The 22,149-nt window shown below is 48.9% G+C and overlaps 2 protein-coding genes across 2 annotated transcripts; both read right to left on the reverse strand.

Annotated features, from left to right (window-relative positions):
• Nucleotides 1-2,368: 2,368 nt before the first annotated feature.
• eva1c (eva-1 homolog C (C. elegans)) lies at nt 2,369-9,758 on the reverse strand. The gene is made up of 8 exons (XM_056284418.1): nt 9,205-9,758; nt 8,629-8,780; nt 7,679-7,802; nt 5,917-6,069; nt 4,446-4,589; nt 3,772-3,849; nt 2,861-2,965; nt 2,369-2,744 (listed from the first exon to the last, which is right to left on the reverse strand). The coding sequence occupies exons 1-8, from the start codon at nt 9,302-9,304 to the stop codon at nt 2,374-2,376; spliced, it is 1,227 nt and encodes a 408-aa protein (XP_056140393.1). The 5' UTR covers nt 9,305-9,758; the 3' UTR covers nt 2,369-2,373.
• Nucleotides 9,759-15,477: 5,719 nt separating this feature from the next.
• Nucleotides 15,478-20,149, reverse strand: haus1 (HAUS augmin-like complex, subunit 1). Its single transcript, XM_056284413.1, has 9 exons — nt 19,957-20,149; nt 19,673-19,847; nt 19,120-19,255; nt 18,830-18,964; nt 18,526-18,649; nt 17,894-17,959; nt 17,691-17,762; nt 16,115-16,162; nt 15,478-16,008 (listed from the first exon to the last, which is right to left on the reverse strand). Exons 1-9 carry the CDS (start codon nt 19,975-19,977, stop codon nt 15,958-15,960), a joined length of 828 nt encoding a protein of 275 aa, XP_056140388.1. The 5' UTR covers nt 19,978-20,149; the 3' UTR covers nt 15,478-15,957.
• Nucleotides 20,150-22,149: the final 2,000 nt, after the last annotated feature.

Consider the following 22,149-nt stretch of genomic DNA (forward strand, 5'->3'; position numbering starts at 1 on the left):
GGATGGTATGTTGCCGCTGTCATTAAAGGTTCAGTTACAGAGTTCAACAAGCCCCCCCCCCCGCCGCCGCCACCGCCTCCCCTTTCCATGGGTTGCAGGGAGAAGGATGCTACACCTTTCCTCTCTTTGTCCCCATTTATGGGACTGAAAAGTCAATCGAGCTCAGATACAGGATGTTGCCACACAGTGGAACGTGTGATCCACAAGGGGGGGAAGTTGTAGAGTTCACGGTGTGAGCTTTTCACTCATGTGAGCGGTGGACACACTCCAAAACATCTGACACAAGACATCCGAGTCTCAGTGGGTTTCAGCCGCTGCGGCTCCATGGCATCCTGTCCTGTCGCACTACATGAAGTACATCCTGGATGTGGTGTCTAAATAAAAATTAATAACTACACTTTTTTTCAGGTCAGATGGCTTTTTGATCTTAGACTGACCTATGGTGCAAGTAAAATTGGAACAAATGGTTTGGTTTTTTCACAATATGAACCGCTGCTGGCATTCATACCATTTTCTAATTCAACATAAATTAACATTGGGTTGAAAACGTTATGGCTGTGGATTTCAAAACATGTCACAACTTTGACCAGCATTAGGAAAATACTCTAATCCAGAAATTTACCAACCTACCAACTAGACTGGTCAATTCTAATTCTCATCTCATCTTATCATCAGCCGTTTCTCCGGGGTTGGGTCGCAGTGGCAGCAAGCTAAGTAGGGCACTCCAGACTTCCCTCCCCCCAGCAACACCCTCCAGCTCCTCCTGGGGGATTCCAAGGCGTTCCCAGGTCAGATTGGACATGTAGTCCCTGCAGCGAGTTCTGGGTCTACCCCGGGGTCTCCTCCCAGTTGGACGTCCCTGGAAAACCTCCAAAGGGAGGCATCCTAATCAGATGCCTGAACCACCTCTCAACTAGCTCCTTTTGACACGAAAGAGCAGCAGCTCTACTCTGAGCTCCCTCCGCATGTCCGAGCTCCACACCCCTATCTCTAAGGCTGAGCCAGACACGCTACAGACGAAACTCATTTCAGCCATTTGTGTCCATGATCTCACCCTTTTGGTCACTGCCCTAAGCTCATGACCATAGGTGAGGGTTGGAACGAAGATTGACTGGTAAATTGAGAGCGTTGCCTTCTGGCTCAGCTCCCTCTTCACCACAACGGTCCGGTACAACGTCCGCATTACTGCTGATGCTGCACCAATCTGCCTGTCAATCTTCCGCTCCATCCTACCCTCACTCGTGAACAAGACCCCGAGATCCTTGAACTCCTTCACTTGAGGCAACAACTCATCCCCAACCCGGAGGGAGCAATACATTGTTAATTCTCCAAATTAACAATGGACAAGATTGATTTACATCTTGATTCGGGGGTTTTAAGACAAGCAGAAGGCTGAAAGCTGCATCGTGCTGTTCAAAGTGAACAATGTTTTATGGGCCAAGCTGAAAACTGTATGATGTCATGAAGTTGATTTCATGATACGTCACATGTCCCCTCGCATGTTCTTTGTTTCATAATGGTTATACGGTTAGATGTACACTGTTTCACCCCTTAAGAGGTTTAAACTCCTGCCTGATGATGAATCAAAGAATAATGAAAGGTTTCAGTCCCTGAGGTTCGAACCTCTCAAAGTAGATCTGCAATGAACGGGAGCTATCATGATCACTATCAAGAGCCGACGTTTAACCTTATTTTACACTAAAAATGTCCCGACCTGAAATCTTCAGAGATAATGTCCATGCGGAGGAGAATGTAGGTGAAATCAACACCTCCATCCTCCTGAAACACAAGTTTGCCAAATCACCAGCTCTTTTACTGTTATGCAGACACCACCAGACCTGCATTACTAACCAGTCACAACCCTTTTACAACGTACAACTCCACCCGTCCTTTGAAAATGGCTTGCTTTGTCAAACTAAACTTGTAATCCATCCTGATTATTAAAAAAACCAAAAAAAAGCACACACACAAACTGATATTTAAAATCGCCCCTCTTGGGCGTCCGGGTAGCGTGGGATCCCGGTTCGAATCCCCGTGTTACCTCCAGCTTGGTCGGGCGTACCTCCAGACACAATTGGCCGTGTCTGTGGGTGGGAAGCCAGATGTGGGTATGTGTCACTGCACTAGCGCCTCCTCTGGTTGGTCGGGGCGCCTGTTCGGGGGGAGAGGGAACTGGGGGGAATAGCGTGATCCTCCCATGCGCTACGTCCTCCTGGTGAAAGGCCTCACTGTCAGGTGAAAAGAAGCGGCTGGCGACTCCACATGTATCGGAGGAGGCATGTGGTAGTCTGCAGCCCTCCCCGGATCGGCAGAGAAGGTGGAGCATGGAAGACCATATTCTGGAGGTGCTGAGCAATGCGAGAGGGCGACAGGTCAGTTTAGGCTGCAGGAGGTGCCGTTTAGATAGGAGTTCATCCAGATCTCCTGTATGACCATCTCTCTGCGCTCAATCCTCTCTGCCCGCTCCGCAGCCTCAGTCATACAGGTCTTTTCCTCCCAGCAGTACAATGACTTCCTGTCCGTGGCTGAGAGTAGAGAGCTGTCTGTTCCCTCTTCATTACCATCATCCTCATCATCATCCTCTTCCTCGTGGCTGTTAGTCCGGCTGGCAGACCCTGCTGTGGGTCCTCGGCCTCTGAGCGGACGCCCCCTGCAGGTCACTTGGACAGACACAGCCAACAGGATGAGCAGCAAACCAATGCACACACCGGAGGTGAACAGCAGCGCTGCCGTCACTGGATGCTCTGCAGCACAAATGGAAGGAAAATGAGCAGCGGCAAAGCATTTTCAACGCATGTGTGTGTGTGTGTGTGTGTTGGTGCATGGGTATGTGAACAGTCATGTATGGTAGATTATTTACCTTCGATATAGCCAAATATCATGAGCGAGGTGCTCAGAATTGTTCCTGGGGGGTCTGGCACTCTGGAGCCTTTGGGAAATGGCCACATGACATCCTCAGGAGGAACTGGGAGGAAAAAAGTGCAACTATATGGTTTAGAAGGACAGAGGAGATGTGTAAAGGCCCTTCCACATAACAAACCCATGTATGTAGTATATGACACAGGCTACCAAACACAGGGTCAACCTGTGTTTGACGAGTCAGACCAGACTACGGTCACAGGTAAACACTAAGTTGTCGCTGTTCACACAAGACCCCGGTCCACAATTTCATTTCCATACGCGTCACTGCTAAACAGGGTGCTCGTGTTTTGGTGTCATTAAAAGTGACTGTTTTGGGCATCTGGGAAGCGTGGCGGTCTATTCCGTTGCCTACCAACACGGGAATCGCCGATTCGAATCCCCGTGTTACCTCCGGCTTGGTTGTGCGTCCCTACAGACACAATTGGCCGAGTCTGCCGGTGGGAAGCCGGGTGTGGATATGTGTCCTGGTCACTGCACTAGCGCCTCCTCTGGTCGGTGGGGGGGGGGGCGCCTGTTCAGGGGGGAGGTGGGACTGGGGGGAATAGCGTGATCCTCCCACGTGCTACGTGCCCCTGGTGAAACTCCTCACTGTCAGGTGAAAAGAAGCGGCTGGAGACTCCACATGTATCGGAGGAGGCATGTGGTAGTCTGCAACCCTCCCCGGATCGGCAGAGGGGGTGGAGCAGCGACCGGGACTGCTCGGAAGAGTGGGGTATTTGGTCGTGATCAAGGTTTCATACGCAGGTCAGATGACCCCTGCCCAGACCTTCACATCAACAGCAAACACTGGGTTTTCCCGGGTCATTGCTTCGGTGTGTAAGGATTATCGTTACGGTGGACTGACGTTACCTTTCTCTGCTTCTACTTCGGGGGATGGGGACGGCCTGAGTATGTCCGGGTCCGCCTCTCTGAAGAGGGTCTGTGGTACTGGTGAGACAGACACAGATGGCGTCAGTGGGTCCATTATGGACAGCTGCAAGCCTCGCCATATTTGGGATCAAAGGAAAATACATTCAGACCGACGGTGCTTTCCGTACAGGAACCTTACAGTCAACTTGCCTCCGAGGTGAACTCATAACCGTTTTGTGCAGAGAAAAATGGGGCCTTTGGTGTCTGATGAAATAATTCATTCATCACTGGACTGAAGTTGGCTCTCAGAGCTATATATTCATTAACAATGTCTGCCAATGACTTCACTGGCATTTGAGCCAAGCACAGGAAGTTGATCAGGATGTCAGCCTCCAACCATTCAGAGCTGAAATCACAGTCCGTGCTCGCTCTCATACATATTTCTCTTTGTGCTGCTGGGTGTGATTAAGATAAGAACAACTGATGACTTAGATTAGTAGATAGGAAGCCACAATAGGAAACAACAAATGTGCACTAAAGGGGCTGGCTCCTAATGAGTGAGGCAGAAACATGCACGTCATAATGTTAGTGTGATGTCCTATCTTGCGTGTATTTCCTCACGAGGTATCTGATTTGGCTCAGCATGTGAGCAGGAAAGCAGAATGAACTCCTACCACAAGCGTAGAGCACAGTCAGGTACTTCCTGGTTCCTGGGAAGCAGGGGTCCCTGAAGGTCTGGTTGCCAACGGCGACAACACACCTCTGTTTGCTGTAGCAGGACTGTGACACCACGTGCACGGCCTTGTGGTTGAGACACTCTGGACGGAGAAGAAAACGAGACACGCAGGCTGTCAGTGAATAAGCCCCGATTTTGTGTGTCTTTGTGATTTGTGTGAGAGACAGACAGACAGAGAGAGGGAGAGAGAGACAAACAGAGAGAGAGGGAGAGAGAGACAAACAGAGAGACAGACAGACAGACAGACAGACAGACAGACAGACAGACAGACAGACAGAGAAAAGCCATTTGAACTTGAATTTGAGTGAGAGAGACAGAGAGACAGAGAGAGAGACAAACAGAGACAGACAGACAGACAGACAGAGAAAAGCCGTTTGAACTTGAATTTGAGTGAGAGAGACAGACAGACAGACAGACAGACAGACACAGAGACATGGAGAGAGAAAGACAGACAGACAGAGAGAGACACATGGAGAGAGACAGACAGACAGACAGAGAAAAGCCATTTGAACTTGAATTTGAGAGAGAGACAGACAGACAGAGAGACACACAGAGAGAAAGACAGACAGACAGACAGACAAACACAGAGACACGGAGAGAGACAGACAGAGAGAGAGACACACGGAGAGAGGCAGACAGACAGACAGACAAACACAGAGACACAGAGAGAAAGACAGAGAAAAGCCATTTGAACTTGAATTTGAGAGAGAGACAGACAGACAGACAGACAGACACAGAGACACGGAGAGAGACAGACAGACACAGAGAGAGACAGAGAGAGAGAGACAGGTCTGAGTAAGTGTGTTTGTGTGCATGGGTGTGTGTGTGTGAGTGTGTGTGTGTGTGTGTGTGTGTGCATGGGTGTGTGTGTGTGTGTGTGTGTGCATGGGTGTGTGTGTGTGTGTGTGCATGGGTGTGTGTGTGTGTGTGTGTGTGTGTGTGTGTGTGTGGCTGTGCTACATGAACGCCTGTAATACTGGCAGCCACTTTACTGACTTGTAGTTTTAACAGTTTAACTGCTGCTTGTGCGGCCGCTTGCAGATTATTTATTTCAAATAAATCCAGAATCGTCTTTTGACAAACAAACTTTCTCCCCAGCCAACAAAAACACAATTACAAATCTAAAAATCTGAAAGTGAGCACAGAAATCCTCACTAGTAGGCAACTGAAACCCAGTATTATATATGTAATAAATCCTCTTATTTGCAGGCACCGCTGTTTTATACGTCTTGATCTCGTCTCTCGCTTCTCCAAGTCCTGCTTGTGTCGAGGGCCCGCGGGCCTCGTGGGTTGTCTCACACAATGTCATTAATAATACTCTCATCAAGACAGCAAAGGGTCGACAGACACAACATATCGAGCATGCTGGGGTGGGGGGGGGGGGTAATCTGTGACGGCTGTTGACTCACCAAATGGGGGTGGTCTGGTGTGGGGTGCGGGGCAGACGTCCGTCTGGTCCAGGCCTCTCCCGTAGACAGCTGCGTAGATGTTCAGCAGCCTGGGGGGCTTGCAGCGCAGCAGCAGCATCTCCCCCTCACAGACCACACGTGTCCTGTGTTCGGCTGGGGGGACAGAACGGGTGGGCGGGACAGAGGCGAGCCAGTTGGTGATGACGGCGTAAAACGGAGAGGTTGCAGGAATCGGAAGTGTTGTGCACTTTTGTGGCTGTTCCACATTGAAGAGGGAGAGCAAAGTGGCTGATGCAGAACCGAGCAGAGGCGTTCACGTCACAAGGAAATACCGTCGTTAGGCCCAAAACAATTACAGTGCGAAACCCCTATTCGGACAGGATAAGTGTTACCTGAGGGGGTTCAGTGATGTGGTTTTTATTTATCATGCCCGTAATTCCACTGCAGCGAATTCAGAGGGGGGGGGGGGGGCAGTCAGATCCCAGATCCCAGATCTCCCGCACCGCGGGCAACTACGTTAACCAGTCGACTAAAGGGTCCAACCCGTAACGGGGCTAGCAAGTCTAGTCATTCGTGGTCGTTACACTACCCCCCTCCCCTCCTTCGGGGAGCGCGTCCCTACGCTTCAGCATACCAGCTCCCTCACGCCTCTGGGCGCATGCGCTTCCGATGGCCTCACGGTCTCGCCGTCCCACTTCTGACGCACTTGTGGCGGCACGAAAGCGCAGTGGTTAGCGTGGTCGCCTCACAGCAAGAAGGTGCTGGGTTCGAGCCCCGGGGTAGTCCAACCTTGGGGGTCGTCCCAGGTCGTTCTCTGTGTGGAGTTTGCATGTTCTCCCCATGTCTATATGGGTTTCCTCCGGGTGCTCCGGTTTCCTCCCGCAGTCCAAAGACGTGTAGGTCAGGTGAATCGGCCGTACTAAATTGTCCCTAGGTGTGAATGTGTGTGTGTGTGGGCCCTGTGTGATGGGCTGGTGCCCTGTCCAGGGTGTCTCCCCACTTGCCGCCCAGTGACTGCTGGGATAGGCTCCAGCATCCCGCGACCCTGGGAGCAGGGTAGGCGGTTTGGATAACGGATGGATGGATGTCAGTAATTCCAGTGGAGCATTCTGACAGAATAACAACTGATGCCTGAATTACTGAGCACGTCCCAAATGTGACTAATGGCAGGCGGTCTCTGGCATGCCGCCTTCCTTCTAGCTTCAAAACAACACAAAAACACTGGACCCGAAAGGAGACGCTCAATCTGATAGCTGTTTGGGGGGGGGGTGCTAATTTCCAGCACCAGCAATCTTGGAAGAACCAAGCTCGTGTGACAGAAGCGTTGAGTGACTGGTCTGAGTGTCACAGACGAACCGAGTGTGTAAAGAAGAGGTCCAGAGACTGCATGAAACACAGCGAGAAGACTGGAGCAGACCTGCTTCAAAGCCCTTATGATAAGGGGGAAAATACGGACATGTCTGTTCACACAGGATTAGTCTTACAGGAGGAGTTTTGGAGTGTCTGGAAGAAAACAGCAGGTAATTCAGCCCAGAACTTTTACTTCCCAGGCAGCTAAAAAACATATGCAACATGGCAAATTTGGACAGGATTTAAATCACCGGAGTAATTGGTAATAATTCCAGTTACTGGACCTCCTCAGGTAAAACCTAACCGGTCAGAATAGGGCTTTACACACACACACACACACACACACTCAGTGGCCATCTACCGTGTGTTGAAGGAGAAAGGCTGACAGGTGGGTTCAGTCTACATAACTCACTGGGTTTACACTTGTAATCCACATGGAGGTATTTGGGCGTCCCGGGACAGGGGTCCTTCCCAAACAGCAGGTGGTTGACAGATAGCTGGCAGTCTCTGTGGCCCTGACACTCCGACAGAAGCTTCTGCCAAGCCACAAAACCAAAAAAACAGTCAGCAAAATATCTGTTATCGTTCATTCTTAACACTAGAACGACCGTGGGCGGTCATTTTGACCGCCACTGTTTTTAAGCTCTATATTCTGCCAAGATAAATACCCAATTGAGATATTGATGCATTACATATGTTAGTGTGTCTGTTAAGAAACTAACTGACACCAACAATAAAATTTTAACAACTTTTAATGCTATTTTTCAAACAATTTAAAATGGCCGCTGTCCAACGCCTGTAAATACTGCGGCGCCTCGGTGGCGGTCATGGTGCGTCTGTAACGGCGTCTGTAAACCAGACATGTTGGCAATAATCAAACATCAAGTTTAGACTCTGCACTGGAGAAACTTAGTGTGTTTCTATGACAGGAGCGATGAACTTCGCGAAGGAAATGACGCGACCAACACGCGTCACAAATAGCGTCGCGACGCGCACGATGACGCGCAAATTACGCGTGGTCATTTTGACCGCTCGTGGTCGTTTTAGGTGGATCTTATCGTGCAGTTGATCTAAATCTCATTTTAAATGCCAACATGTGCAAGTTTAGGAGAATTCAGGGAGCAGCAGGTCTGTATCGTCTCCCCCCCCCCCACAAACTTATTAAAGTTTGAAAATCCAAAACGGTCACAGTTAACCCCATATTGCTCTCTCGGTGGCAGGCTGATGCAGAAAGAACTGGGCTCCGGTACTAAAAATGGGAAACTCGGGGCGAACCGAGCCTGGAATCCGGTGTTTAACACGGAGGGAGATAGCCGGCGAATAACTCCAGCGAGCCGGCGTGGCTGAAACGGACGGACACACCTGCAGGGCGGTGCAGGCTGAGCAGCTGCGGTTCCGCGCTCCGTAGAAGGCGGACTGGACGTGGATGGTGGCGTGGCGCGGGCAGTGCAGGCGCAGCCGCTGTCCGTCACACGCCAGGGCGGAGTGGCTGCTGATGATCCTGTACAAGTAGTCTGTGAGGGACATCGGCGGACACACGTGGACATGGCAAAGTCGTCAAACTCACACCGAACTGCAACCTAATCCTCCCCATTCACTGTAAACGGCATGTTTTAAATGCTGTGTGTAGTTGTGCACCCTTGGGTGGGGGTGTATGTGTGTCAACAGATTACCTTAAGGACAACAATCAATCAATCCATCCATCCATCCATCTATCTATCTATCTATCTATCTATCTATCTATCTATCTATCTATCTATCTATCTATCTATCTATCTATCTATCTATCTATCTATCTATCTATCTATCTATCTATCTATCTATCTATCTATCTATCTACGCGCCATTATCCATGAACGCTCCTCATCAGTTTATGCTCCTCCAGCCCATCATCATCATCATCATCATCATCATCATCATCATCATCTCTCTACTTACTTGAGAAGTCGGCCAGTCCGTTCATCCGTGTGGTCCACAGGAGCAAGGTGAGGTAGAAGAGACTGAGGCGGGACCCCTCCGTCCGCTTTACGGCTTGCATGCCCGTCTCTCGGGGGTCATGTTAAGAGACGACGGCGTCTCGTAAAACGGCAGACGGAAACTGGATCAAAGTGGACGAGACTGCCACGGATTTTGGGGGGGGGGTGTCACGTCACGTCACGTCACGTCACATCACCGCCGCTCCCGCGTTTGGGTTTGTAAGTCCCGTGTCCAGTTTTTCAGCTGTATGGCATCAGATATAATGCTCACAAAATAGCCCCCCCCTTCAGAAAACGTCACTTCATCATTTACAGAGAACAAAAAAGAAGAAGAAGAAGAAGAAGAAGAAGTGAATATCCCTAAGTGCACGCGTCCCTGTGATGGAGTAACACCAACAGCCAGGTCGCCGTCCCGCTGCAGCGGCGCAACAACAGCAGCCTTTAATCCGACCTGCGCAACAGGTCGCCCCGCGCGGACCCACGAGACGGGGGGGGGGGGCGCATGCTGGATGTGATGCGTGCTGGAAACGTCAGTCCCGGAGTGAGTCACAGGAGGGCAAGGGAAGTGCCTGGTGTGGGCGTGGCGGAGCCAGCTGGCGTGGGCGTAGCAGAGCCGGCTGGGCTGTGGAGGAGGAAGAGAGGGTCAGCTCCCACCCAACACGGGTTGAGGCCGGACCCTGCTCCCGCAGTTATGGAGGTTCTGTTTCTTGCTGGGTCTCCGGCTTCGTCTGGACCCGGCAGCCCTGCTGGCTCCGCGTGCTGGTCTGTGTGTGGGCTTAACCCTGGACTGTTCGAGATGAGCAGCCATCCGACGATGCTCTGTACAGAAACAAGGCAGCATTTCCAGGTATACTGGAATTAGGCAGGTCCAAATATTTTGCGTTATAATCATTTCTGTTATTGTTGTTTATCGTGCGGAAATATACACCATCAGGGTGGCGCTACTCCAAATAACGTGACACGACTTGTTCTCTCATTTCGGGTAAAACCGCAGAAGAGTTGTTGACATCTTTGTATTTTCTTCCTGCTGAACGTTTTGAAAAATCAAACCAGAAGGTACAGACAGAACTGATCATCCCCCCCCCCCACCTCTCTCTCGTTATTTGGGGGTACCTTCACTCTTCTATTGCCCAAAAGCCAGTGAGAGTCCTGGTGGCCCATAACCTCTGTCCCAACATGTTGACTGTGAGAGGTGCACAGTGCCTCCCATCATGAGCCGCTCCATGGAGACCAGTCAGTCAACATGTCGACGCCAGTACAACAGTCCGCTGACCCGGGGTCAGTCTGCATGGTCTGATCCACCGGGGGACTGGCAGGGGGAGGAATTGAGGGTTGGTGTTGTGCATACAAACTGGAGGACAGGCCCCTTACCAAGTCCGGCTCTCTGTACAAGCGCTAAGCACCCAGGGAGTGGTCCCAAAACCTCTTTCATCTTCTGTTATCCCTCTAAAGCCTCTGGAATTTTGTTGTGCACCCTTCAAGAGTATGTTACGACCTTTCAGACAAACACCCACCTACACACCCGAATCAAGACATTGTAAAGAAGTGTTGCTTTAATCACATTGGATGCATTAAATCTGTTGACCTGCTTTCGCCATGTAGGTCAAATAAAAATTCAGCTTTATTCCAGAAAGCGCATTCGGTAATAGCAAATACACTAATCTGCCAACGTAGAAGCAGCGGCGAAACTGGAATTCAGGAATCAGGAACCATTTATTCTCGTTTCTTTCGTGTACTTGTGTACACACAAGAAGCCATATTCCGTTTCCCCCCCAGTCTACAGCGGTGTGACACAAAATACACAAAAACCCACATCCCAAATTTCCCCAAAACGACACCGCCAGAAACGTACAAAAACAGAGAACAGAGCAAAAACAAACAAAAAACACACAAACAGTTAACAACACAGTCCGAAAATTCCACTGTTAGCTTAGCCTCCCCCGCTTCCGCGTCCTGTCGGACCGCCCTCGGGTTTCCTTCTCAGGCACGGCTCCGGCAGGGCCGTGGTCCCTGGGCCCACAGGAAATGGCAGACCAGGCTCCCCCAGCCGATCCTACGCCAGCTCTCCCAGCCAGACACCTCCGACACACCTCCCCGCACTCCACACCGCACTAAAACACGGCCAAGGCTGGGCGAGGCCGCCACCAGACCGCCCTCGGTGTTACCGGAACTGCCGGTCTGCATGGGCTAGCAGTTAGCTTAGCCTGCCCCACTTCCGCATCCTGTCAGATCGCCCTCGGTGTTGTCGGAACTGCCGGTCTGCATGGGCTAGCAGTTAGCTTAACCTGCCCCGCTTCCGCATCCTGTCAGATCGCCCTCGGTGTTGTCGGAACTGCCGGTCTGCATGGGCTAGCAGTTAGCTTAACCTGCCCCACTTCCGCATCCTGTCAGACCGCCCTCGGTGTTATCGGAACTGCCGGTCTGCATGGGCTAGCAGTTAGCTTAGCCTGCCCCGCTTCCGCATCCTGTCAGACCGCCCTCGGTGTTATCGGAACTGCCGGTCTGCATGGGCTAGCAGTTAGCTTAGCCTGCCCCGCTTCCGCATCCTGTCAGACCGCCCTCGGTGTTATCGGAACTGCCAGTCTGCATGGGCTAGCAGTTAGCTTAACCTGCCCCACTTCCGCATCCTGTCAGACCGCCCTCGGTGTTATCGGAACTGCCAGTCTGCATGGGCTAGCAGTTAGCTTAGCCTGCCCCGCTTCCGCATCCTGTCAGACCGCCCTCGGTGTTGTCGGAACTGCCGGTCTGCATGGGCTAGCAGTTAGCTTAACCTGCCCCGCTTCCGCATCCTGTCAGATCGCCCTCGGTGTTGTCGGAACTGCCGGTCTGCATGGGCTAGCAGTTAGCTTAACCTGCCCCACTTCCGCATCCTGTCAGACCGCCCTCGGTGCTATCGGAACTGCCAGTCTGCATGGGCTAGCAGTTAGCTTAACCTGTCCCACTTCCGCATCCTGTCAGACCGCCCTCGGTGTTATCGGAACTGCCGGTCTGCATGGGCTAGCAGTTAGCTTAGCCTGCCCCGCTTCCGCATCCTGTCAGACCGCCCTCGGTGTTATCGGAACTGCCAGTCTGCATGGGCTAGCAGTTAGCTTAACCTGCCCCACTTCCGCATCCTGTCAGACCGCCCTCGGTGTTGTCGGAACTGCCGGTCTGCATGGGCTAGCAGTTAGCTTAGCCTGCCCTGCTTCCGCTTCCTGTCAGACCGCCCTCGGTGTTACTTCTTCGGGCACAGCTCCAGGCAGGGCCGTGGTCCCTGGGCCCACAGGACGCAAAGGGTCCGGGCCGGATTCGAACCCAGGCGGCTGTGGTAAGGACTCAGCCTTATGCGGTGCACGCTTTACCAGGTGAACCCCCCCCCCCCCGAGACAGTCCTCTTGATATCAGAGAAGGAAAACACAGATTTTGCTGTTTGTATTTTTGAAGCATCGTTGGGTAAACTACTGATCTAACATTTCCTTCTTTCTACCAACTGCTGCACGAGACCCGAGAGTCAAGTTCCGGTGTAAGGACCCAGGTTGCTGCGTCCCGAGGTCGGTAAAGCCGCCTTATCTTTGGACGCGTGGAATGAGCTGCAAAATACAACAGCTTCTCAAAGTTCTGCGGTTTCTCTTTTTATGCACATCAAGTCCTCCCATGTCTTCTCTGGCTATGTCCAACTGGACTTACGAGACTTCCAGCCTTTTCTGCTGCTGTCTTGACCGAGTCTCCCTGGAGGTACAGATGTTGCATCTCGATGGGACCACCCATCCATCCATTAATCCAAACCGCTTATCCTGCTCTCAGGGTCGCAGGGATGCTGGAGCCTCTCCCGGCAGTCACTGGGCGGCAGACGGGGAGACACCCTGGAGTCCTGGACAGACCGCCAGGCCATCACAGGGCCCCCCCACACACACACATACCTAGGGACAATTTAGTACGGCCGAGTCACCTGACCTACATGTCTTTGGACTGTGGGAGGAAACCCACGCTGACACGGGGAGAACATGCAAACTCCACACAGAGGACGACCCGGGGCGACCCCCAATGTTGGACTACCCTGGAGCTCGAACCCAGGACCTTCTTGCTGTGAAGCAACCGCGCTAACCACTGCGCCATCCCTCAGTGGGGCCTTCCTGGCTAAATAAAGGATTTTAAAAAGTAAACCAATATAAACAAAATGTCTTTCCCCCCCTCAGATGTGCCAGTGAGCACAGTACTGTAGTTCAGAGAGCGGGGACAGACGGCCTTAAGAGAGCAGGGACAGACAGACAGACGGCTTTAGTGGCTGATCTCAGCAGACAAAACACTGGATCAGCGTCAACGATGCTTTATGTTAAACAGGACACGCAGCGGGGGAGGACACCAACCAAACAAGCCTGATCAAAAGAGCGTGTTGAGATATGGACTCACTGACTAATGGGATGATGTCGTGCCAGCCTTTATTTACATGCAGGAGCCACGGGGCAGCACCCACGTAGCTGGAAGTGACCCTCACCGAGCACGAGCGTTTCCCTCTTTTAACCAAACTGTAACGGCGGGAAAGTTAGAATGCGGCCCTGTCATGTGGGCCTAACTCCGAAGATAACTGAGAATACCGTAACGTGCATGGATAAGCGGACACGTTGGTCCTTGACTAACGGGTCGGACCCTTAAGTCGACTGGTTAACGTTGTCGCTTGCGGTGTGGGAGACACGGGTTCGCGTCCCGGCTGTGGCGGTTCCCGGACTGCCCCCCCCGCCCCCGAATTCGCTACAATACCTTTACCACGAAATGTTGTGTGACATTAAAATTCCGGTGATACGGGTCCGCGGTGGTGTAGCGGTCTAAGCATCGGCTTTGTGTCGATGCAGTTGCCCACTGGGGAGCGGGGTTCGCGCCCCGGTCTCGTCAGATCCGACTATGGTCGGACTCGATGAAGCGGCAATAATTGGCAACGCTGTCTTCGGGAGGGGGGCGGAGTCGGCTTGTGTTCGTCCCTATAGACACAAATGGCAGTGTCTGCGGGTGGGAAGCCGGATGTGGGTATGTGTCCGGGTCGCTGCACTAGCGCCTCCTCTGGTCTGTCGGGCGCCTATTTGGGGGGGGGGGGGGCAACGTGATCCTCTCACGCGCTACGTCCTCCTGGCGACTCCACATGTATCAGAGGAGGCATGCGTTAGTCTGCAGCCCTCCCCCGGATCGGTAGAGGGGGTGGAGCAGCGACCGGGACGGCTCAGAAGAGTGGGGGTAATTAGACAGGTACAATTGGGGGGGGGGGCTCCAGTGATACTACACCATGTCACACGTAGAGCCATACACGCACTGCACCAGCTGATTCCCCTGGTTAGTCCTGTCCCGTGTGGTCGACGGGGGGTTAACCAGTGAAGCGAGCTGCTGCGGTGTTGCTGGATTGAAAACCCGCACCCACGTGACTCCCCGTGGCACGCGGTTATCACGGCCGTCTTCTATTTCAGGGTCGGAAACACAAACGCCTCGGCCATGCCTGCCACGATAACCACGCCGCGAGGGTGAGACAGGTTCAGGGAATGGAGAGGTCATTATCATGTTTGTGCAAACGTCTAAATGTCGGGGAGATGGTTCACAGTATAGCTGGTGATAGACGTGTCCCAGAGGACCCTTTAAGATGCAGCACTGATGAATCTCAAAAGAAACGTTCAACCCCCCCCCCATAACTGATGAGCCATCATGGCTGGGTTAAAGGAACAAGGGCCGGGTTTGGAAATAGACAGTTAGGGCCCTCGTGACTTCAGCTGGACGCTTTGCTAGTCTCCATCAGCTGCTGCTCACAGGCATGGCAGCCCAGCATGCACTGGGCATTATTCACATTCATTGTTCACTTCAGAGAAAACTGGCAGAAGGCTGCAGCACCACGTCACTGACATGTTCTTAACAACAACAAATCTTAATTCTTGCAGCTAGAGCCTCGGAGCGCCACCTCTTGGCTGCAGGACACTGAAACGAGAGAAAGCCTGTCGTTCTGGACGGTTCCATAAGCTAACGTTAGCTGTGAGGAAGCACAATTGAAAGCTCTCAGTAAGATCCCCCCGGTTAAAGTTTCCGTTCCATAAACAAAATGTATTTCTAGTAATTCTCTTCTACAGTAGAGGACAGTAGACTACAGTAGAGGACAGAGAAAACCAGCTGTCCTGAGGAAACACGTGAGCTTGCAGCCTCGCACCGAAGGAATCAGCTGTTGGTTCTATCCTGCAACGCTCCACCACCGCATACCAAGAACCAACAGCAACACTCAGCGATCAGTTTCTACACAGGAAAGAGTGGTAAAGTGACTTTATTACTCTTTAAATATCGTGATATTTACAAATGAAACACAAAAACACATAGATCGCCGATTCGAATCCCCACGTTACCTCCGGCGTGCTCAGGCATCTCTACAGACACAATTGGCCGTGTCTGCGGGTGGGAAGCCGGATGTGGGTGTGTGTCCTGGTCACTGCACTAGTGCCTTTGGTCAGTCGGGGCGCCTGTTCGGGGGGGAGGGGGAACTGCATGATCCTCCCACGCGCTACGTCGCCCTGGCGAAACTCCACACTGTCAGGTGAGAAGAAGCAGCTGGCGACTCCACATGTATCGGAGGAGGCATGTGGTAGTCTGCAGCCCTCCCCGGGCTGGCAGAGGGGGTGGAGCAGGAAGAGTGGGGTGATTGGCCGGATACAATTGGGGAGAAAAGGGGGTGGGGGTGGCACAAAAAAACAAATCCAGATGATGAGTCGTTTTCTCACTTCGCCATGAAATCCACATTCCTCTCAAGCTGTGAATCGATTGCAGCCTGGAACAAAGGATAGAACATGATATTTAAAACATAAAATAAACTAAATTTTAAACTCCACATAGCAACATTCATCTATTCCTCAATCAAATTTATACAGACTCACCAATTCGCTTTTCGCCTCTGCTATTTTCACCTGAGCAAGATGTGGACTCTGTTGTGGGGAGAAGAGCAGAACTTTTAGCAAGGCCGTAGTACCATCTGCAAACATGCCTCCCAGCACTGCACAACAGATCCATTTCTGTCAAGTATGGGAGGCTGATATGATTTTATAGCCACATTCACTTCAAGCAGGCTCTTATCTCAGAATGAAATACTCGCTGGATACTTGGATGGATGGATATCTGCTGCATGTTCTCAAGTGTAAGGTGATATAGACATTTCAATAGCATACTCAAGTATCTCGAATACAGGTAATAAGAAAATACTGATGTGTATGTGTGGGCAGCATAGACATGGCTAACAATTTCTTCATCATCTACTACTACTTTCGGCTGCTCCCGTTAGGGGTCGCCACAGCGGATCATCAGTTTCCATCTCTTCCTGTCTTCTGCATCTTCCTCTGTCACACCAGCCACCTGCATGTCCTCCCTCACCACATCCATAAACCTCCTCTTTGGCCTTCCTCTTTTCCTCTTCCCTGGCAGCTCCATATTCAGCATCCTTCTCCCAATATACCCAGCATCTCTCCTCCACACATGTCCAAGCCATCTTAATCTTGTCTCTCTTGCTTTGTCTCCAAACCGTCCAACCTGAGCTGTCCCTCTAATATACTTGTTCGTAATCCTGTCCTTCTTCATCACCGTCAATGAAAATCTTAGTATCTTCAACTCTGCCACCTCTAGCTCCACCTCCTGTCTTTTCGTCAGTGCCACTGTCTCCAAACCATACAACATAGCTGGTCTCACAACCATCTTGTAAATCTTCCCTTTAACTCTTGCTGGTACCCTTTTGTCACAAATCACTCCTGACACTCTTCTCCACCCACTCCACCCTGCCTGCACTCTCTTCTGCACTCCCTGTTACTTTGGACAGTTGACCCCAAGTATTCAAAGTCATCCACCTTTGTCACCTCTACTCCTTGCATCCTCACCATTCCACTGTCCTCCCTCTCATTCACGCATATAATAAATAATGACAATGAAAAAAAACTAGGAAGTTTCAAGCAAGTTTCAAGTGTTCTCATAAAGTTAAGTTAGTCCACGAGCAGCTCAATGTCCGCAGGCCTGGCAAAGGCAGATGAATTGTAAAGTCTGATAGCACCCGGCAGGAATGACCTCCTGTATCACTCCTCCTGCATTGCCAAATGTGCTCTTTACCTTAATAGTTCCTTTAAAATGTACAAGACCTGTTAAGTGTAGTATACATCTCTGGAAAGACTTGGTGAGGTTTGATTTTGTTTGTCTTTCACAAGGCTTATTAATAAATCATCAGAGGCTGTTCACTAAAAATTTCGCTAAACAAAATGAATCTCTTGAAATCCTCAGATGTCCCGAATTGACTTGAGATAAGTAATCAATGACATGGACATATAAGAGTCCAAACTTGACCTTTAGGTGTATAACAACAAAAGTAGAATGTAGTTAATCATCAATTATCAAATTAGATGGGATTAATAAAGTGCAATGACAAGCAATACTTAAGTATCATTTCTTAACATTATTAATGAAAAATAAACAAACCGGACTCAAGTCCAAGTAGGGTTCCAGTTTCTTTTTCAATGGGATTATTTCTTGTTTGAGCCCGGAGACCTCCTGCGGAGTAAAGAGAGAGAAACGGAGGAAGAAAAAAAAAATCAGACTGCTCAGTTAGAAAATAGCAAACGTGGTACCCTTGTTTTTCCATGTTTCTTGAACACGTGTTGAATCTGTACACCTGAATTTACCTCAAAAAGCTCTAATATAGCCTGGTGGGTGAGCGCCTCGTCCATGTTCCTTGATACAAGCTCATCCTGCAGAGTAGACAGGAAAGTATAGCACAATAACTCTATTTTGGATAGAATACAGCAGAACTCAAGCGGACAGGGAAATACGGTGGATAATATTAATTTCAGTGGTTGCATGTTCACTCTAAAGTCATGTTTTATCTTAGCTGTTGCTTTGTGACTTGGGATACTTGTGATTTCTAGCATGCTTCAGTCTCATCTAACCTGCTGTCAGTGAGGGTGTGCAGATATCAGTTCTTAGTTGTAAAAAAGTGGCAGCAATATAACCCTCACATTATAACTGGGCCAAACCTCAGTCAGCGAATCTAATGGTAAGTTAAGTAGGTAACTAAGGGTACATTTTGTGCTTAGTATGAAGTGTAGTGAGAGACACAGGAAAGAATATAAAGACATTTATCTTATAAAAAGGTTGCTTTGTCATCAACCCAACGGAAAAGGTTGGCCAACAAAAGTTGCCTACTGTACGGCAGCCTTTAAGCTTTATTCAGATTCATGTACAATTATAAAGAGCTGTACATGATAAAACTATATGATACATGTAACACTTGATTTATAGCTTAAACTGAACAAACCTCTGCCCTCTTTCTCCTGCAAATGAGCTCTCTAGATTTCGCTTTTACAAAATCCATATTGAGCATTTTGTCCTCGACTTTGGCACTCTCCGCTTCTTGAGCTTTTACAGCCTTGTTGATATCCCTGTAATCGGGTAAAAAAACAAATATTTCTTATAAATTGCAGTTCCTGAAAATCCCAGGAACTCCCTTTTGTACAAAAGTAGTAATGTGGTACGCTAGGGGATAAACACTGACCCAACTTTTAACTGTAAAAACATTTACATCACCACACAAGTATTGTCCGCCACACTAATTTCCTTACCCTTGTAAATGTTTTCGCAGAACCAGAGTAGCCCCAAGTCTCTTTCTGAAGGCTTTGAGTTCCCGGTCAAGTCTCCTGTCCGACTTCTCTGCTTCCAGAATTTCATTGGTCAGGTTATTCACACCTGGAATAAAGCTACAAAGCACATATATTTGAAATCATCACAGGAAGTGTCACTGTCTGTCACAGACAATTCCAAGTAGATTTAACTGACTGCCAGAAAGGCAAATTACTTAAAATAGAGGCTATACTCACTTTGGCGACAATACGCCAGAGCAATGGCAACGTACCTGGCCAGTGATGTATCCCTGATCCCAAGTACCATGGCATTGTCCACTAAAGCAGACAAATAGTCAGCTGCAGGTTTGGACAATGCTCCACAGGACAGGCCGACCCCTTGTAGAGTAACATCCTGGAGATGAACACCTGCACAGCAGCATTACAATGGAAGTTTATGACCTGGATTTTCTTCTTCTGTAAAGACCTGCTGTGAGTTGACGGACAACAGGCAACCTGGAGTTAAGCCCATACAGTTGGCCTGTTTTACTGAAGTTGCGCCATTCCAACCCCCAATGGTTCAATCAGTTTGATTAAGGCTGTCTCATAAATCACTTTCAAATTTTGATTTCAACATCGCCCTCACATTGAGGACTACTTTTACATTCTATTATTGAACCCAACACTGCACAACTTCAGTTTTTAAAAATGCATTTTCTGGGTGTATCGATGTGACCTTAATGAGTGACAGCTTACTGTATATGTGATCCCACCAGGTACTGTACAGGTACTCCAAGGTAATCGTTTTTCACAGGACTTCATTATAGGTTAAAAAGTGTTCCTTACCATCAGCCTGATACTCGGAAGCTTTCTGGTTGAGGTCCTCAATAAGCAGGCTGGCGTGGCGGCATCGTACTTCACTGGACCTGGCCAGCTGGTACAGTACGTCCACGGTCCTGGTGTTCACCTCAAAAGGTGGAACAGCCTGCTCTCCAAAAACGGTGCTCAGCCATTTGTTTACCTGCGGCAAGAGAACGCTTGGGATGAACTCACGTAAACGGCGCGACTGCATCGTCTCGTCGTTAAGTTAGACAGAATATGCGTCAGACTCCATGAGGGAGACAGTTTACCTTCTGGATCTTCTCGCACATGACGGCAGGGAACGTTCAGAAATGCTAAGCCGAAACTTCTGATATTAATGTCGTTAACCAGTGTCCACAAGTTGACTCAAATCTTTCGCCGATGCTGTGTTTCTGTGTTGAGTTTCGCGCCCCACAACGCAGGTTTTCTTCTTCTTCTTCTTCTTCGTCTTCTTCGTTTTTAGTGGCGGTTGGCGTCCGACATTTCACATTACCGCCATCTACTGGATTCAAACTAAAACGTCGACTGATTTAGAGAAAAATAATAAATCCTCTCCTCCCCACCCATTTCCCACTCTGCTATGGGTTATTCTCAATCAGGTGACTTTTCCATCGACAACGAACAGCTCCGCCTGTCCCTGAAATTAATGAAATCAAAATGTTGCCAAAGACCTCTATGGATTACTAGAAAATGATCTGACCAACGTAATATCTTAAACACCAACAATCGTTTAGTCAATCCTTATTTACAATTTAGTTATTATGTTGTTATTTTACTTTTTTTACATTTTAAGATTTTACTTCTTTTTTTTAACATTTTTTACATTTTAGGATTTTAATTTTTTTGTACATTTTTTACATTTTAAGATTTAACTTTTTTTTTTTTTTACATTTTTTTACATTTTAAGAAATGGAAACGTATGATCCGCTGTGGCGACCCCCAACGGGAGCAGCCGAAAGTAGTAGTAGTAGTAGATTGTTATTTTACTTTTTATTCTGCTTAACTGATTTATTTATGGTTATTTTATGTTTTATTCTGCTTAACTGATTTGTTGTATGCCTTTTTTTGTATGGTTTGTGTACACGTTTTACACCTCTTGTGGTGTCTGCTCATTGTTTTCTAGAGGATGGAAAGTGTTCAGTTGTAATGTTTGCCTTATTGTTGTAAATGTATGGCTTGAATTGGAAAAAAACAACAAAAAAAACAAAAACAAAAACAAAAACGCACAGCTCCGCCATGTTGGAGGACAGCCAGACCTTGCAACCACTGTTTACACTGCAGTTCTCATTGTCGATATGTGTTTACAAAAACGAAATTTTAAGCGAAAATCCGACAAACGTACAGGAATAAAACATGGCAGTTGTGATCAGATCGTCGAAAAACAGTTTGCAAAATACATTTTTGCAAAGTTGGAACAACCAAAAACAGCCCAGAAATTAACCACTGTAAAATATTGAACCACACTAACTATTCTCTAGACTTTATACTCGCACTTGAAGCCAATTTAAGAAGAAGAGGTACTCTGTACAGCAATGTTGCACCAATATTTTCCTTTCTTACTAATCTGAGAGCATGTAAGCAAGACATTCAGCAAGGTGCTGAACTGTTGATGGAAGCATACCCAGAAGAAGTGGACCTGAAACTTATTGATGAACTTCTGCACTTTCACTTGTACGCGAGACAAAGCCGTGGGCCTACAGAAGAGCACTCTCTGTCTCATGCAGACCTTTATCAAATTATACAAGGAAAAAAAATCAGATGGCCTTCCTAATGTGGAAGCAATATTGAGGCTATTTTTTTAGCTTAATGGTCACTATCTGCACAGGGGAGAGGTCTTTTTCAAGACTCAACAGAATTGAAAATGAATTAAGGGCCACAATGTCTCAAGAGGCCCTGTGATGGCCTGGCGGCCTGTCCAGGGTGTCTCCCCGCCTGTCGCCCAAGAAAATAACGTGTTTGGTATTAACATGAGGGACATTAAGAGGGACTTCATTTTGAACAAAATGATACTCCTGGTGAAAATTTTCATTCACACATCCATCCATTATCCAAACTTATCCTGCTCTCGTGGTCGAAATGGGGGAAAATAAAACCCCTTTTTTCTGTTTTCAAAAGGGACCCTGTGGACAATCATCTCAGTGCTTTGAGACTAATGGGGAGGGGGGGGGGCAAACATGCAAAACCTGTCCTCAGAGTTTATGAAGAACCGAAAATATCTGAGGACCCCCTAGGGCAACTATGAAAACGTGCAGACGAATTATCATTGATTTATCAACTTTTTTATTCTCTATCATTTATGTTACACATTTTATTTTATACAATTTAAGTTTCTCTTTCTTGCCTAAGGTGCCTTGTATGTTAAGAGGTGTTTACTGTCATGGTTTGTATGACTTTATGTTCGCTTTCAATAAAAAAAAAAACTCCCTCTTACGTCACCAACCAATGAGAAAGGGGAACTAATG

The sequence above is a fragment of the Lampris incognitus genome, chromosome 8 (genome assembly GCF_029633865.1).
Source record: "Lampris incognitus isolate fLamInc1 chromosome 8, fLamInc1.hap2, whole genome shotgun sequence".
Taxonomy (NCBI): Eukaryota; Metazoa; Chordata; class Actinopteri; order Lampriformes; family Lampridae; genus Lampris; species Lampris incognitus.